The sequence below is a fragment of the Gopherus flavomarginatus genome, chromosome 10 (genome assembly GCF_025201925.1).
Source record: "Gopherus flavomarginatus isolate rGopFla2 chromosome 10, rGopFla2.mat.asm, whole genome shotgun sequence".
In the NCBI taxonomy this organism is placed as follows: Eukaryota; Metazoa; Chordata; order Testudines; family Testudinidae; genus Gopherus; species Gopherus flavomarginatus.
In genome coordinates this window covers 46,814,517-46,833,089 of record NC_066626.1, presented here as the reverse complement: position 1 = coordinate 46,833,089, position 18,573 = coordinate 46,814,517, and the positions used below count along the sequence as shown (strand labels likewise).

The following is an 18,573-nucleotide window of genomic DNA, read 5'->3' as shown; positions in this document are numbered from 1 at the left end:
ACTCCATTGCAGGTGAAGTCTGAGAGGAAACCTAGATCTCCCACATTAGAGCAGCAGGAGGGAAGGTGGAAAAAGTACCAGGAATACAGAGAGGGCACGTTCAACAACTTCCACAGCCCAAAACTATCAGAGGGAAGTACTGCAGGAAGGGGAAGGCATGTCAGCTATAAGTGGCAGGTGAGAAGTGGTAAGAGGGAAGGGGAGGGAAACCTGCCCTGCTGAAACGGAAGAAGAAAGAAGAGCTACAGAGGGGGTAGCAGGCAGGACAGAACTGGTAGGAAGAAAAGGGAGTGTATTCTTCCAGCTCAGGCCAAAGAGAACCTGGGCCCACAGCACAAGACTGAGCACCGTATACAGAATCATGAAACTGAGGTGATATGAGGGAGTTATTTACTCTAAAGTGGTGAATCCCTCAGCTGTTTACATGTTGTGAATATATTCTTCTTTGTGTGTCATTCATTCTGGGTCTCTGTCACACATTGCTTTCCACCTTTGTGCTGTTGCAGGTTGAGAGGCATGCTCTGGGAATAGGGTGACCAGATGTCCCGATTTTATAGAGACAGGCCCAATTTTGGGGTCTTTTTCTTATATAGGTTCCTATTACCTCCCACCCACTGTCCTGATTTTTCACATTTGCTGTGTGGTCACCCTATTGGGAATCATAAAGCCAAAGAAGAATAAAAGTTGGGGGCTATAAAAATCAGCTGATGCTATTTACTTGCCTTTATGTGCTTCCTGCAACAGCCATATTATAGTTAAAGATCAAGGGCAGATGGGAGTATGCAGGTATGATAAGTAAAATTGCCAAAAAAAGGCAGGTGAAAAAATACAAGGAATTGTAATGAAGCTAAAGCTTCAGGATGGGATTTTCAAAAACACTCAACATTAGCCCAACTCTGTTACCATTAAAGTGAGTGCATTTGAAAATCTGACCAAAAGCTGTGAGAATAATTCATTACATTCATTAGTAGATGAATTTCACATTTGTCTGTCTGCAAGTTGTCCACAAATAGATGGTGATTTTCTCAAGTTTGTTTTTCTAAATAATTCCACAGTACTTTTTGTGAATAATTACTGGTCTATAGTTTGTTCCTTACAAGTATTCATAATTTAATTTGATTAGACACATAATTCACTAGGTATATTTCTGTTCCCTGACTGGTTGAGCAAAACTGTTAGGATTAGGTTTACTGTGTAAAGAGTCATAATTATGAACCAGAAATTCACTTTCAGGAACTGTTTTGCAATAACTTAAAATGGGCTCTACCATAGATTTCCTATGTGGGCACATCACTTAATCTTTCTCTACCATTAATTCCCAACTATAAATGGAGATAAAACTTCCTTTCTCTGGACCTTTTTCTGTTTTGTCTATTTAGACTGTAAGCTCTTTAGGGCAGGGATTGTCTACTGCTCTGTGTACATATAGTACTAGACACTACTGTACTACAAATAATAATTAATAATACTTTTGGGGAACATTTGTGCTGGGAAATTAAGTTTCAAGGAAAGCTAAGAGTCGTATGTACAGTTGAGATGCTGCGATACAGGAAGGTCAAATCAGTGATTGTATCCCAATTAGCTATACTAGTGCCCAGTAGTATTCAGCAAATATGTTATTTGTTTAATATGATTATATCTTATTATATTCAGCTTCTATATACTACAGTTTAAAAAATGTGTCCATATCCTGTTCTGGGCTACTCAACAAACTTCTAAAGATACATATAATAAAATCAACAGACTCCAGAAATTGACCAAGATAACACTGCCCCAGCAGCAACTTAGATAAGCACAAATGGAATAGCTAACAAAATCATCCAACTGTTCCCCAACTTCACTCACCTTTTAGCTCACTATGGGCCAAGAAGGTATGGGCCTGGCAGCATGCCCTAAAGGCTACAAATTCAGGCTGTTCTGGACCAAAGGGGGAGAACACATTTTGAAGGTTCAGGACCATCAGAGTCCTGCCAGATGTCCTTTTACTTTTATACCCATAAAGCTCTGGTTTGGGCACTTCCACTGATAGCAGTTGTGGCAGTTTTTCCCAGGGAGAGAGGCCATCTCCTACATAGGTTAGCTGATTGTTGTTCAGGCAATCGAGCAATTTTTATTAGGTGCAAACTTCAGTCTTTTACAATGGGAAAAGAGGTTATCGGGAGAGAAGCATAAACCCCATAAATAGGAGAATGTACACACAGCTTCTGTGTCACAGTCTGAATCTGTCTCTTAAAGAATCTATTACTTTCCCTCGTACTCTCAAGTGAGTTCATAAGTTTCTTCTGGAACAGCTGATTTGGAGTGCTCAGGAGGGAACTGCTGAATTAGCCGTAAGCACAGTAAAACATTTGTTGACTGCATTCCAGAACATGGAATATATTTTTTCTAGGAAGGTGGGAAGTTCAACTCTTGTCTGGTCATTCTTATTTTTATAAAATTAAGGAAAATGGGGAAATCTTCAATTAGATTGCAAAATATTTATCACTTCTGAGGACTTCATTCTGAGATTCTTTTCCTAGGCAGTACTATTGCTGAAAAAGCACCAAGAACTCTACATCAGGTATGCTGTTTAAAAAAAAAAATCAATTGGAGCCTTCATTATAAAAATAGAACAATTGAAACATGATCTATGGCTCATCTATAAAGGTGTGAGTAAGTTTCTTCCTTAAAATTCCCAAATAGAAGCCCCTGAATTCTGCATTACCATCCTCTTATTGAAACCACACATTGGACTACCACATAATGGCCCTGGCTCTTCACCATGGTGTAGCATACATTACCTCATCCAGGTGACAATTATGTTTTTCTCCACTTCCTAGCTGAGTAGTAGACCAACTAACCCAGTTTGCCCTGTGAGACTCCTGAACTTGACAAATTTCTAGAGTGGGGTAGTCAATAGGCGGACCGTGGGCCAAATCTGGACTTCTAGATGCTTTTGAATGGACCCAAAATCTTTTTATTTATTTATTATCATTATTGGTTTTTTGGTTTTTTTTATTTTCTCTGAAGCCTGGACCTTGACTATACCTTGACTAAGAAATTTGGATGTTGACAAAAAATAATTGACTACCCCCGTTCTAGAGCATGCTAACAGAAACGTTACAACAAAGGGACCAAAATTTGTGCTGCCTAGTGAAGCAATACAATCATTTAGTGACAACAATTATAAGCACCTTTGCCTCCAAGATACTCTTTTGAACACACACATCACTTTGGCTCACTAAAGAACTGAGTCAGATAATATGGGAAGGCAGGAGACCAAAATATTCTGGGAGTACTGATCCCTTAAGACAATTAATGTAAGAACATAAGAACAGCCATACTGGGTCAGACCAATCACTGCCCTGCACTTTAAGAAAGTGTGTGTGTATGGGGGGGGAGGTTATCTGGCTGGCCAGGAGAAGAGGGCAATGCTTTCTGGCTTCGAGGGAGGAGGGGAGACATAAAACTGCTGGAAAAGCAGTCAGCATGGTGGATGATTCACCACCTAGGAATGAGGGGTTTAAAAAGGTCAGCCTGGGGGTGGACCCTGCCCTCATCACCTGGAGCAGGCCAGGCAGCACCCACCCTCCCTCCCTATTTAGATCAGAAATATGCTGGGTTATTACATCTGCTGTGGGCATTACACTAGCCACCCCATTAAGGGGGACTGGGTGGGAATTTTTCCCTTGACCCCACATTGGCCAGGTGCAGTTGGAGTTTTTGGCCTGCCTCGCAGCAGGTTCAGGTGGGCTCTGTTCATGCATAGTGTATTTAAGTGTATAACGGATGTTAAGTGCAGGTACTCCATAAATTAAGGCACACAAGACTGGATAAATGGCTTGGAAAAGGAATTGAGAGGTGCTTGGTAACTGAGCAAGCTGGGGGCAGTTGGCGAATCCTATGCTTGGTACAGCAGGGAGCCAACCCCCTATCATTATAGTCCACCTTAACCACTCCTACAAGGGGTGATGGTCAGTAAGGTCCTGGTAAGGGAATTGCTGGAGGGACCTGGATGAAAAGGGGAGGGAGCTGGTGGCAGGTCCCCCATCCCTGGAATTGGTTGGAATTGGAGGGTCCCGGCAGTGGGTCTGCTGGAGGGACATGAACAGAAAGGTCTGTGTGAATCCGGGGGGGGGGGGCAGAGGGGGTGAAAAAAAGCACTCACCCCGCCCCTCGGTGAATTGTGGGGGTTTTCACCTGTAAGGCACATTTTATCCGCCCAGTTAGTCCCAGACATCTAATAATAAAGTTGTGGCCTGACCCATATCTCACGTTTCCTGTCATTCTTTCAGCATAGCCAGACAAAGGTCCATCTAGCCCAGTATCCTGTCTTTCTACAGTGGCCAATGCCAGGTGCCCCATAGAATGAACAGAACAGGTAATCATCAACTGATCCAACCCCTGCAAGAACTTTGTACAAATATATGCCAGGGCTGGGAAGGAAACCAAGAAAGCTTCTCTCCTCTTCCATCATAAACCCTCCCAAATCATAGCTGACTTATTTATCACAAATTGTCAAACAGCTAATAAACTCCAGCTACACTAAGTGAATTTCATACTTTAATGCCACTGCCTTTTTCACTACTTCACTGCAAACACTAGCAAAATAGAGGCTAATCTCTTGGGAATAAAGCTTTGACAGCATTTGGACCAAACATAGTATCTTAGATGCAAAGTTTGGATGGCTGTAGAAAAATTACATGATGATATAATGTATTATTTGAGAAACAACATGTGATCATATAATAAGACTGTGTCATAATGTATATACACAAATTGTGGAGTTTTGCATGGGACCTTAACTTTTGTTTAGTATGTAATGTTCTGTTAGTTATAGTTTTTTCTTCTGAATATAAATGCACTTTTAGTAACACCAACAGATAACAACAGGCTATTAGTAAAATTTTCATAAACTTTTGCTAAAACTACTGTGTTCACTAGAAATCTACTTCACAATAGTGAGTTTTGTAACTTTGTTGATAAGAAAATCAGTCAAAAAAGACTTGAAGAATAAAGAACTTACATCAACAATCAAGAAGTCCAGCCAGCACCAGGCATTAGTGAAATACATTTGAAAACCATAGGCCACCCATTTCAGAAGCATTTCCAGAATGAAGATGTAAGTGAAAACCTTGTCAGCATATTCCAGCATGGTCTTGATAGTCTTGCGCTGCTCTATATATATGTCTTCAAAAGCCTGTGAACACAAAGTTTGCAAGTATTCATATCACTTCCTGGTTCAGAAAGATCAATTAGATAAATGAAGAAAGCGGAGGGATTTAAGTTTTTGTCTCTTCTTTGTGCACCCTTTTCAACTCTTATGTTACTTAGTTCCCATTTCACTACGTATGCTTCAATGGAATCCAACTTTGAGAGAGGCAGTCTTGTTTTATGCTTTCTCCAATAGAATATGGAGAATATGTTTTGAATATGAATCCTTTTCTTTCTTAAGCAAAAGTCCAGTCTATTATTTCAAGAAACAAGAAATATAGGGACTCTACATGTAATTCTGTGTACTTTGTGTGACCCTCAATTGGCTGTGATTTTTTTTCACAATTGAGTTTTTACAAAATCAAAGTAAATAATTCCAGACCAAATCCTGAGGCCCTTTCTCAGATTTTTACTCAACCTTTAAATAAACCCTCACAGAAGTTAGTGAGAAATTTGCCTGTGTAAGAATTATTGCCTGTAGAGACTTCAGGATTTGCAATCCTATTTTATTGCTGAATCAAGAAATAAATACAAAGAATGATTTTCTGCCAATATTTTAATATGAGGCTTAACCCAAAAAATCCCCCTCTTCCAGATACATATATTCTTCCAGAGAGGAGTAGTGAGGAAGATTTTATTTACTTCCCCCAATTAAATAAAACCTTTTTCCTATCAGCATATGCAAGAAAAAAAGACAGTGTTAACTGGCAAGAAAAATATATATTTAAGTGTATTTATGGAAATGTTTGTAACTCGTTTTCGGAAAATATACTATGCCCATTGATAGGGTAGCAAGTGCAGAGCTTGTGTAATTTGAAATGGGATACTGGTGAACAGTGATAATCTTTTTGGAAACAACTGCCATTTAGTGAAATCTTATACATTCCAAAGCTCACAAAAAATTTAGAAAATAATAAAAGTAACACAACAATGAGCCAGGGTGGAGTATGAAGGGGATGATTTAAGTAGAATGCAAAGAGTTCCGGAGCTTCAACAGATAGTTCAAATGGCCCCATAAGTAAAATAATTTGAAGCCATAAATATGTACGTTTTCATGTCAAAACCATGACTTGCATATGACTTTGTTGTGCACCCATACATCAGCTCAGGTCCTCTCAGAAGGAAGTAGAGATGGGCTCACAACTTAAAATTTTGGTCCAAATCCAAACAGTAACAAAAGTCAATAGTATTCAAGTCCAAAACTCTGCAGTAACCACTATAAATCCTGGGTAACTCCACTGGCTTTAATAAAGTTACTCCAGATTTACACCAGTCTAATTAAAAGCACAGTTTAGCCCAGTGTTTTAGTTTTGGTCCATCTCTAATCAAAACATATGTGAATCTTAGCAAGCCTTCCAACTTTGGTTCACATTTCAAAACTGTAATGAAACATGAAATGCAGGAAGTTTGAGTGATTTTGGGTTTCAGCATGAACATTTTGCACAGCTGCGATTAAAATACATCTATCCATCTTTATCTTGCACATTATAATGCGAGTATTTGCTTCTGCTGATTCCCAAATATTTCTTAAACTGATTAGATTTTCATACTGATCAAAAGCTATCCTGTATGCAAACATACTTCTAATAAATCACCCTTCTAAAAACTTATTTTTCAGAATATGTCATAATTGTTTCACTCACCAGAGCGCCACTGCTCAGAAGAATCATGAACACAATGAATGTCTCAAACCAGTTGTGTTCAACTATGCTGTAGCAGGTTTTCCTAAGAGTCCACCAGATTTTGCCTTTGCCATCTTCTATACTTACTTGACAACATGTGAACTTCTGCACACAACCTGTAAACATATTAAATAACTAGAAATTGGAATAGCAACTTATTTTGAAGTAGTTAATCACTCTGGCATCCAAATTATTATAAAATTTCTTAGTTTGATAGCCACTCTCTTTATGAGATACTTTTAAAATCTGATATTGGAATCCCCTACTTGCCGTTACAAGGTTCTGAATATCTGAATAGTGATAGTAAATAGATTTAAACTACATCTAGGAATGAAACCATGGGGAGAAATTGACAGTGATTTGCATTTACAACTAAGTATGAAATTGACTTAAAAATATCTGTCTATATTACACACAATCTATGAACTACAGTAGAACCTCAGAGTTACGAACACCTCGAATGGAGGTTATTCATAACTCTGAAATGTTCATAACACTGAACAAAACATTATGGTTGTTCTTTCAAAAGTTTACAACTGAATATTGACTTAATACAACTTTGAAACTTTACTATGCAGAAGAAAACTGCTCCTTTCCCTTTTATTTTTTTTTAGTAGTTTACGTTTAACATAGCACTGTACTGTATTTTTTTTTGTCTCTGCTGCGTACTCCCAGTTCCAAATGAGGTGCATGGTTGACTGGTCAGTTCGTAACTCTGGTTTTCATAACTCTGAGGTTCTACTGTATATCCAAAATACAGTAGTGTTTGTGGCTGTTGGCCCATGTCACTTCTTTTTCTCTCAGAAAAACAGAGTTGCTCCACGTTTTAAAGGCCTTCTCTAGTGACTACAAAACACAATCATAGGACTGGAAAAATTAATACTGCAAGTACCTTAATATTGAGACATATTAGCGACTGAGCAGGGAGGAGAGTTAGCCACCTTCCAGAGAAATCTTACTTTGGCCATGTCTACATCTAAAATTTTGCAGCGCTGGTTGTTACAGCTGTATTAGTACAGCTGTATAGGGCCAGCGCTGCAGAGTGGCCACACTTACAGCAACCAGCGCTGCAAGTGGTGTTAGATGTGGCCACACTGCAGTGCTGTTGGGCGGCTTCAAGGGAGGTTCGGGGAACGCGAGAGCAAACCGCGGCGAAGCTGGTCTCCTTTCCCGGTTTGCTCTCTCGTTCCCCGAACCCCCGAACAAGCAGGTCTCCTTCCCTGCGGTTTGCTGGGTGGTTCGGGGAACGCGAGAGCAAACCCGGGAAAGGAGACCAGCTTCGCCGCGGTTTGCTCTCGCGTTCCCCGAACAAGCAGGTCTCCTTCCCTGCAGTTTGCAGGGTGGTTCCGGGAAACGCAAGAGCAAACCGCGGCGAAGCTGGTCTCCTTTCCCGGTTTGCTCTCGCGTTCCCGGAACCACCCAGCAAACCTCAGGGAAGGAGACCTGCTTGCTCGGGGTTCGGGGAACGCAAGAGCAAACCGCGGTGAAGCTGGTCTCCTTTCCCGGTTTGCTCTCGCGTTCCCGGAACCACCCAGCAAACCTCAGGGAAGGAGACCTGCTTGCTCGGGGTTCGGGGAACGCGAGAGCAAACCGCGGCGAAGCTGGTCTCCTTTCCCAGTTTGCTCTCGCGTTCCCGGAACCACCCAGCAAACCTCAGGGAAGGAGACCTGCTTGCTCGGGGTTCGGGGAACGCGAGAGCAAACCGCGGCGAAGCTGGTCTCCTTTCCCGGTTTGCTCTCGCGTTCCCGGAACCACCCAGCAAACCTCAGGGAAGGAGACCTGCTTGCTCGGGGTTCGGGGAACGCGAGAGCAAACCGGGGAAGGAGACCAGCTTGATTACCAGAGGCTTCCTCAGGTATGCTGGGATACCTGCTTATTCCACGGAGGTCAAGAAAAGCGCTGGTAAGTGTCTATATTTGATTACCAGCGCTGGATCACCAGCGCTGGATCCTCTACACCCGAGACAAAACGGGAGTACGGCCAGCGCTGCAAACAGGGAGTTGCAGCGCTGGTGGTGCCCTGCAGATGTGTACACCTCCTAAGTTGCAGCGCTGTAACTCCCTCACCAGCGCTGCAACTTTCTGATGTAGACAAGCCCTGACTTTTGATTGTTATCACTGAGAAGGGAGTAGCTTCTCTTGGCTAGTGAAACCAAGAAGGCCCATGGTGTTTCAAGAGCCAACTGCTGTAGAAGCAAATTGTGTTTGTGTTAGCAAACTGGGGCTTGATTCAATCTTTAGGCAATATTGTGTTTTGTTACCTTCTGTAAAACAGGCTATTGGTTCAAGAGCTTCTTCAGGTTCAATCTCAGCTTGTTCGCCCTCTCCAGGAGGGGCAATATCAACTGTGCTGCCTTCAGATGAGCTGGATGCATTTAGCTTCTGAAAATAAAATCCCACAGGAAATTTTTTTCTCCTCACTACGTATTATATTATTCACAGCAGACATTGAAATATGCCAGTGCTCCGTAACTATAAATAAGATTATCAGTAAATACATATTGACAATATGCATTACCATAAGTAAAATCATCATATTAAAATCTATGTAGCGTGGTTTTGATTTCTAGAATATCTTCTTATAGGAAATTCTAAAAAATAATTTGCCCACTAACCTGATCCATGTGTAAGAATTCTGAAATTAAGGTTCAATAATATTAAAATTGGTCAATTTGCATATGCCATACTGTTAGTTATTTCACTCCCTATTATATTGGATGAAACTGTGAATGTCACTTAATCTTTCCAGCACAATGACCAAACCAACAGAAATCAGCATATCTTCATGTCTGCTACAAATGGTATTTTCTCTAAAATATACAGTGTGTGGATTGAAATATTGAAAATTAGATCTTTTTTCCAGTAGCAATCCTTATGAGTACACATGACCTGTTGTTTAAGTATCTTTCTATAATGTCAGTTGAGAGGAGCAGCAAATGAACTTTAGGACAAGCCACTATTTTGCATTATCTTCCACTATGCATGTATTATCTTTATATATAGTCAAATCATGCAGTCCTTACTCAGGCAAAACTCCTAATGACTTCCGTGGAGGTTTTGCTGAACTCAGTGGAAACCTCTCCACTGACTTCAGTGGACTTTGAATCAGGCCAGTGGTCTATTGGCAGCAGTATTTGCTTTTAAATTTGCAAGTAAAACTATTTTTAAATGCATTTATTTTTGAGCACAACTAAAGTGAAAACAGGCACTCATCAAAGAGTTTGTAACATGTTTTTAGCTGTTAATATTTTGTTGATTTGTGTCTTGAATTACTTCAATCAGAAATACATTCTTATTCAGTTTTAAATAGGTAATGTAACCAAGTCTTCAGCCTTAAAGAAAGCACCCTAGTGAAATACATCATTAAAGACCATGCAGCCGTAGAAGTAATATGCTACATCACTGTAATTTAGATTATAGTATTGGTAAGAAACTGTTAGTGTTATTGCCATATAATTTATAATGTCAGGAATTGCTACATACTCTACAATTAATTTTACAGATTTATATAGGAATTCATGTAAGTACATCGAGTACACTACATACATGAGACATTAATACTGATAATTGGATGCTGATTAGGAGCATTATTTAAAGATTGATCCTGTATTGTATTAGCATACAGAATAACTTAGAGGCATTACTTACATTGAAAATTTGAGTCTGATTCCTGATCATGAAATAACAATCCTATTCTAGGCTAAAGTACTTTGAGGATGATGTGCCATATCCTGAGATGTTGTGTAAATCGGTATAGCTCCATTGACTTCCAATCAAGGGGAGCATGACCTCTGTTAAGCTACACAAATTTACACCACCCTGAGGATCTAGCCTGACACTTTTATCAGCTCAGGATATGGATACTAGTGAATCAATAGGCACCACTCTCAGGTAGTTGTTACCTTGCTAAAATATCTAATGAACAAATATTTAATTGAATAAAATGATAAACAAAATGATTGATTAAATGTAGACATGAGATTCAGGAGTAGTCATGTTTGTGAACATATAGACATCAAATTCTGAGGATATCAATCAGAATGCTGAGACTTGCACACTGTACAGAAAACTATAATGTGGTTGAAAGGCAGTGACTGTACCTGAGCTCTGACTGGCTGTGACCGTCTGTTTCAGTATAAACCTTGATAAGATGTTACTTTATGATTTCTTGTGGCTTTTTTGGAATTTTGTGTAGCTTTTGTAAAGGAGATGAACAGTTCTGAAAACTACATTTTCTATTGATCTTTAGTTAAGGACTGATATTACAGTCAGGAGACAGCTTGCAGAATCAGGCCTTAAATTATTTGGAAACAAAGGACATGATCCATACATAATTGAAATAGATGTGACTCTTTCCATTGACTGCACTGGGCTTTGGAGCAGGCCTAAAGAAATAGGGTTACTGTAGATCAGTAATCCATATCTAAATAATAAGTATGATATCCTGTAAACGTTATAATTTCTTCTTTGAGCAGCTCTGCATATTTCCACTTATGGGTATTGTGCTACCTGGTGGTGTCTGATGTTAGAACCTTCTCCAAGCAGTGTCTGTTAGAGCACTTGCACAGCCCCTTTGCCTCTTCCCTCAGCATCTCCAGATGTTGTAAGGAGTGGGGGCTGTGCCTTCTGTCACCTCAGTTCCTTCCAACCACTGTGCCAGATGGAAGTGAAGCACTCCAGACCATTCGGATCTGGGTTTTTTTTCTAGTTCTTAATGTCTTGGTAATTGTTTAGTATAGTTTTAGTTAGTTAGTTAGTTAGTAGCTTGGTGAAAATGAAGAAAAAGCAGAAGCTAAATGCAGAGAAGCTAAATGAAATCTTTGTCTGTCTTAACTGCAGAGGATGTGTGGGAGATTCCCATTCTTCTTCGATGACAAATCTGAGGAACTGTCCCAGACTGAGATGTCAGTATTGGAGGTTTTGGAACAAATTAAGATATTAAACAGTACTAAGGTGCCAGGACCAGACAGTATTCACCCAAGAGTTCAGAAGGAGCTCAAATGTGAAATTGCAGAACTACTAACTGCAGTATGTAACCTATCACTTAAATGAGCTTCTGTACCAAATGACTAGAGAATAGCTAATGTAATACTGAATTTTTTAAACAAAAGGCTCCAGAGGCAGTCCTGGCAATACCAAGGAAGATGATTGAAACTATACTAAAGAACAGAATTATCAGATGCATAGATACACACAATGTGTTGGTGAAGAGTCAACATGGCTTGCTGTTTCCTAGTGAAAGGAAATCATTCCTCACCAATTTGTTAGAATTCTTTGAAGGTATCAACAAGCCTGTGGAAAAGAGTGATCCAATGGATATAGTTACTTAGACTTTCAGAAAGCCCTTGACAAGGTCCAACACCAAAAGCTCCTAAGCAAAGGAGCAGTCATGGGGTGAGAGGGCAGATCGTCTCATGGATCAGTAACTGGTTAACAGACAGGAAACAAAGGGTAGGAATAAATGGTCAGTTTTCATAATGGAGAGAGGTAAGTAGTGAGGACCTCAAGGATCCATACTGGGACATACTGTCACTTACTCCTGCAAGATGAAACACTTTAAAGGCTGGAGGAAATCAGAACCTTTGTTGGGTCTGTCTCCAGATCCTGTTGCTCAAGCAGCCAGGGCTTCAAAGGCACAGGTGATGATGAAGAGCAGATTGCCTGCTACAGAACCAAGAGCCAGATTGTCAGCTCCAGCTGTGTTGGTTCCAAAGAAGCAGTCAAGGTTGAAGACAACCACTGTTAACAGTGCCAGATCCCTCATTTCAGATTTGTCAGATCTCTCTGATTCTGACAGGGCCTCAAAACCCAGGACGGCTCTGGCTTCAGCTTCAAGTACCAAGTGGGCAGATCTGTGTATTTCACCAGATTCCATGCCATCCAGGTCTTCAGCTCCAACTTCGACCTCTGTCCAGTTCCAGCTCCATCTTCAGGTCCATAGAATATATTTACTTTGGCTGTTGTACACCATTTGGCTTCTGAGGGCTTCTTGGGTCTGAAAGAGAGGAAGAGACAGGCTTCATCAGTTCTGAATTCAGTGTTGATTCTCCTGAAAAAAGGAGAAGAGCAGAGGAGATTATTAGTCTTTCTCCTGGTCCGTCTACACCTTCTCCTCCTAAGACTCCAGTAGTGTCCCCACAAAGAGTTTTTGCCCCATTTATTGCTCTCCAATCTCTGGGTCCATTACTTTCTTCAGTGCAATCCATCACTGATCCAAGGCAAGATCCGTGTTTAGAGGATGACAGAGGAAGAATAAAGAGACTGTTTCTTCCTGCTTCTTCTTTTTGATCCTCCTCCTGCAGCTATGTTCTCACATCACAGTTGTGGGGGAGACTGGCAGTCCAGGAGTCCATGGCCTTAATGGGTGCTGCCACAGGAATTTTTCAGTCGTCCTCCTTATGGATGGAGAGGTGATATTTTATCTGTAAAGGATCCAGTGGTGGAGAAATCCTCAGATCCAGTTCCACTAGATCTGTCTGCATCTCAGATAATGGTACCTGATTGTCTGTCTGAAGAAGATACAGAGATAACTTCTCTTTTTGAACAAGAGTAGACTGACACAGACTCTGATCCTGATTTGTCACCAGATGAGCATGTGGGAGCGGCTTCTGCCTCTTTTCCTTTTGAGGATCCTCTGCAGTGACATGACCTGATGGATCACATAGTGTTCACATTGAAATTAACTTCAGTAGCTGTGGAGAAAACATCCCATCCAGTGTTTGACATTGTTTTACCTACAAGAGTAGGAAGTTTGTTATCAATTCTTGATGCACTACTGCAGCGAGCTACATCTGTTTGGTCCACTTTTACTTTTTGCCAGCCTATTTCCAAGAAGGAAGAAAAATTATATTAGATACCCTCATAGCAGTTTTCATATTTTTACACACAACCTGTACCTAATTCATTAGGTTGTGGCTGCTGCCAGTAGCATGTTGAGGTCTGGACAAGCACTGATAGAGAAGGGAAAATATTGATTCCTTAGGGAGAAAAGTATTCTCCTCTTCCCCTCTTGGTATTAGGGTGGAAAATTATCAAGCAACTATGATCCACTCTCAGTTCCACCTATGGAAAAAGATGGCATTGTTTGTGCAGAATTTGCCAGATAACAAAAGGAAATTATCAAATGGAGCTCAAAATATGGCAAAGGATGCTTTTGGAGCTTCTCTGGACAGCTTGAACTCTTCTGCTATAGCATTGGCATATGCAGTTACTTGGAGTAGACAAGCTTGGCTTTGTTGCTCTTCTCTGGCTCAGGATATCAGAATTGAGGTAGGGGATGGTCTTTTAAGTGAAAAGGTGGATAAGTTGCTGGAAAAACTGAAGGAGACAAGATCAAAAGCTCCTATTTGGGCTTTGATTTCTTTTACCAGGAGGAGACCTTTGACTACTCATTTCCATTATCAGAAACACAGTCTTCCTTGACTTATTTCCCCCTGAATCAAAGACATCAGTAACAACACCAACAGGCTATGTCTTTCCAGAGTCAAAACAAAAAGTCTTTCAAATCAAAGTCTAAATCTAAACAATCTGCTTCTTCCCTGTTGTCTTTGGTGAACAACCAAGCCTCAGATTTTATGACAGGATCAAGAATCCAGAATCAATCAGTGGAGATCCTTCCCTTCCTGTTTGGAGACAAGCTAGCATATTTTCTCATCAGATGGAGGACAGATAATACATTGGACAAATGGGTGCTAGAAATTATAGAAAAGGACTAGGTCATTCGATTTGAGAAACTGCTCCCTTTCAATTCTTTGTACCCTACCTTTTTCAGGGAAACTTCTCATGAGGCTATTTTACTTTCAGAAGTGCAGAAATTCCTTCTGATAGGAGCTTTTGAGGAGGTATCTAAAACCTGAGAGGCTGGGTTTTATTCAAGAGACGTTTTGGTACAGAAAAAGTACAGTTTCATCTGATTTTACATTTAAGGAATCTGAACAACTACATATGAAAGTTTCAGTTACATATGTTAGCCCTGGCATCCATAATCCCTTCACTTTCAGCTATAGATTGGTTTGTGATGCTTGAGTGAAAGGACACTATATTTTCATATTACTGCCAATACAGTCATCACAAGTACCTTTGTTTCAAGGTGTTGGGAGGCCATTTCCAATACAACATGACCCCATTTGGCCTGTTAACCACACCAATAGTGTTTACAAAGTGCCTTTCTGTAGTAGCAGCTCATATGAGAAAGCAGGGTATTTTTGTTTACCCATAATTGAGTGATTGCCTGTTGAAGGCTGCTGTTCGCAAGGATCTAGCAAGCCATACTGCTATACAACCACCATTTTTTCAGACTTGGAGATGCTTCTGAATGTCAAAAAGTTGAATTTCTGTCCAACCCAGAGAATTGTATTCATAGACTCCATATTGTACTTGGTGATAGGAAATATCTTTTTACCAGAGGACAGTTTTTTTAAAATAGTGCTGTATGTTTTAAACTCTCAAATATTTCTAACACAGAAAGTAATTTTCTTCCTGGGTCTCATGGCAGCTAAGACTTACATGACTCTGTTTGCACATCTTAGAATGAGGCCAATGCAGCACTGGATGTCTCAGGTTTACAGGCCAAATCTAGAAAATCTTCAATTGTTAGTTAATATCCTTTGAGACATTTTGGACTCGCCTGTCTCTCCTTGGGATTTTATTTGTTTTTTATCTACATTTGTGAAGTCAGCTTTTGAACCCTTGGCTGAGTGTTTATGTATTAAAATGACATTCATTTTTGCCGTAACGTCAGCCAGAAATTAAAGGAATTAAAGGCCTTGGGACTGATCCACCATACATATTTTCATAAAGGAGGTTCTTAGACCTGATCTTAAGCTTATGCCAAAAGTCATTTCTGAATTTCACATTAATTAGACAATTAATTTGCTGGTATTTGTTCCAAGACCACCTAGTAATAAAGGGGAATCAGTTTGAAATATTTTAGATAGAGGAACTGTTGCATATTATTTAAATAGAACTAAAATTTTTGGAAAATCATCTAGATTATTCACTGGGGCGGCTCCAGGCACCAGCACGCCAAGCGCGTGCCTGGGGCGGCAAGCCAGGGGGGCGCTCTGCCGGTCACCGTGAGGGTGGCAGGCAGGTTGCCTTCGGCGGCATGCCTGTGGAGGGTCCACTGGTCCCGCGGCTTCGGCGGACCTCCCACAGGCGTGCTGCTGAATCCGCAGGACCGGGGACCTCCCGCAGGCAAGTTGCCGAGGGCAGCCTGCCTGCCATGCTTGGGGCAGCAAAATACCTAGAGCCGCCCCTGATTATTCATCTCTTCCTCTAAGAATCACATGGATCATGCTGTGTCTCCCCAGATATTTTCTAGATGGATAACGGAATGCATTGTTGAATGTTACATGTTAGCAGAAATTCCTGTATCTACAACAGTACCATCTCATTCCACCAGAGCTGTGGCAATGCCTTTTGCTTGTACTGCGCAACTCCCTGTTACTAAAATTTGCACTGCTTCAACCAGAAGTTCTGTGCACACTTTTTCTAAACTTTATGCTCTCAATTTGGCATCAATGGCTGAAAGGCAGGCCATTCATCTCATTTTAAGATAGACAGTTCTTGTTTTAAATGGTTTGTCCCCTGTCTGGTAGGGACATGCCAGTAGGGATGGGCCCACCGCCATTCTGGAAAGTACTGGAATGCCTGGTATTCTGGGGGTTTGTGATTGGCCATCCTAAGGGTTGATGCTAGATTTGATAGAGTTGTGCTTCAGTCTCTGTTCAATGAAGACTCTGTTCCTTCATTGAGATTATTTTCAGTACTGTTTATCAAACTATTCCATAAGTGGGAATATGCAAAGCCACTCGAAGAAGAAATGAAGGCTACTTGTAACCAGAGTTCTTGGAGGTGGCTCTGCATATATACACTTCCCACCCTCCTCCTCCACTTTCTCAGAGTCCTTTTATTTTTATTTTTTCTGAGTTGGCAGTGGAAGGAACTGAGGTGTTAGAGGGTGCGCCCCTTTATAGAGCTTTGCCCTCAGAACACTCAGAGATACTGACGGGAGGGATAAAAAGGGGTCCACCATTAGGCACCACTAGGCAGTGCAATACCCAGAAGCATGAATATACAGAGCCATCTCAAAGAACTCCAGTTGCAAGTAACTTTCATTTTATGCTCATGAGGATTCCCACTGAGTTCCCATTGACTTGAGTTGGATCGGGTCTCACATGCCTAAAATTACTCATGGGGGTATGTTTTTACAGGATTGGGGCCTTAATTGTGCTACACATTTTAGGAGCTGACAGATATCATAGTTCTATTTCTTTAGACTTGGTGTTGTATGCTATGGTTATATGAAATGCAATGCCACCCATCCTTATTTTGTTTTGATGTGAACGTCATACAAAATAATAATTTTGTTATAATAAAGGACCCTCATTTGTTACAAGAAGATGTCACTGGACTCAAATACTGTTGCATGTTGTTAATCTCCTCTTGCTGGATACATGTAGTCACACAGTCAAGTACTTTACAAACAATATACATGAAAGCATTTACAGATAATTGGTTTTCAAAGTAGGAAATCCTGATCCTATTTTAGTAATTGTACTTCTGTTATCTTGAAAGACATCACTTTAAATGTTTCATCTGATAGGTGCTGATGCAGCAGAATTTAAAATTTTCACTTGATAGTTGGTGATTGTAGCATTAATGGACATGATTTCTGATTGGAAGATCACATCTCTTTAGTGCTTTGACCTACAAGAGACCAGTTTGTCCACAAGTATTGCTTTTGAAAAGAACACTGGATAATGTATTTATTAGGTCCAACTAGTGGATTATTTTGATTTTTTTTTCTGGTACCTAAAAATCAGTCATTGAACAAACTACTTGACTCACACTGGAGTAAAACACAACTTTTAAAAGGGCTGTTTTCATGTTCTCTCTCTCTCTCTTTTTTCTGATAAAGAATGCTGTAAAATAAAAACTTATTTTTAATGTATTAAAAAGTGTTTAATAAAGAAAAAGATATTGGAAAATAAGGAAATGGTTTGGTTTTATGGTAGATCACATGGACCAGGCAGATCTCTTAATCAGGTTTAGGTGAGCAATTCCTCTCTCTCCAGATAAAATGGATAGTTTTAAGCATTTTTGTAAGAATTTCCAACTTTGTTGATAGAAAATTTCAGGATTACATTTCGGTATCCAACACTGCCCAAAGACACTGTTTCAGTGAATTAAAGTCACCTGTGCTACATAATAATTAGCTAAGCCACCTTTGATGTCACAGTTGTATTGCATAACTATGATTGTAATGAAATAAACATCAAATTTATATATAGGATTTGTCCTGAAATAGAACAATCCAAAAAATTCCAAAAAGTTCTCTTGTAAAATATTGTGTGAGACACCATATACATGAAACATACAGGCAAGGGGTGAGGAGAGTAAGATAATTATCTCAGGATTTGGATAACATTGCAAACTATTCTAGCTTTACTTGGCTACCAGGATATCATCACACCTCCCTCCTCACTGCCTCCATCCTGATGTGCATCCTTTTAGTTTACAGGAGGAATAACTAAGTATCAAGCATGTATGTACGTATATATTCTTAATTAGGCATAATTGAGCTCATTGTTTATTTTATATATATACTACATATGTATTATAAAACACAAAAAAGTACATGTATGTGATGTAACATATGTATATAAGCTCTCACACACTTTGTTTAATATTTTGCC

General features: G+C 40.1%; 1 protein-coding gene across 9 annotated transcripts in view; it reads right to left on the bottom strand.

Annotated features, from left to right (window-relative positions):
* Window positions 1-18,573, bottom strand: part of LOC127030419 (sodium channel protein type 3 subunit alpha) — a 126,467-nt gene that overhangs the window by 21,146 nt on the left and 86,748 nt on the right. For all 9 annotated transcript variants that reach the window (XM_050916879.1, XM_050916872.1, XM_050916871.1 and 6 more), the window contains 3 exons: window positions 9,136-9,256; window positions 6,837-6,991; window positions 5,006-5,179 (listed from right to left, as the gene is read on the bottom strand). In XM_050916879.1, the coding sequence (XP_050772836.1) occupies window positions 5,006-5,179; window positions 6,837-6,991; window positions 9,136-9,256 (450 nt within the window). The remainder of the gene's footprint in view (window positions 1-5,005; window positions 5,180-6,836; window positions 6,992-9,135; window positions 9,257-18,573) is intronic.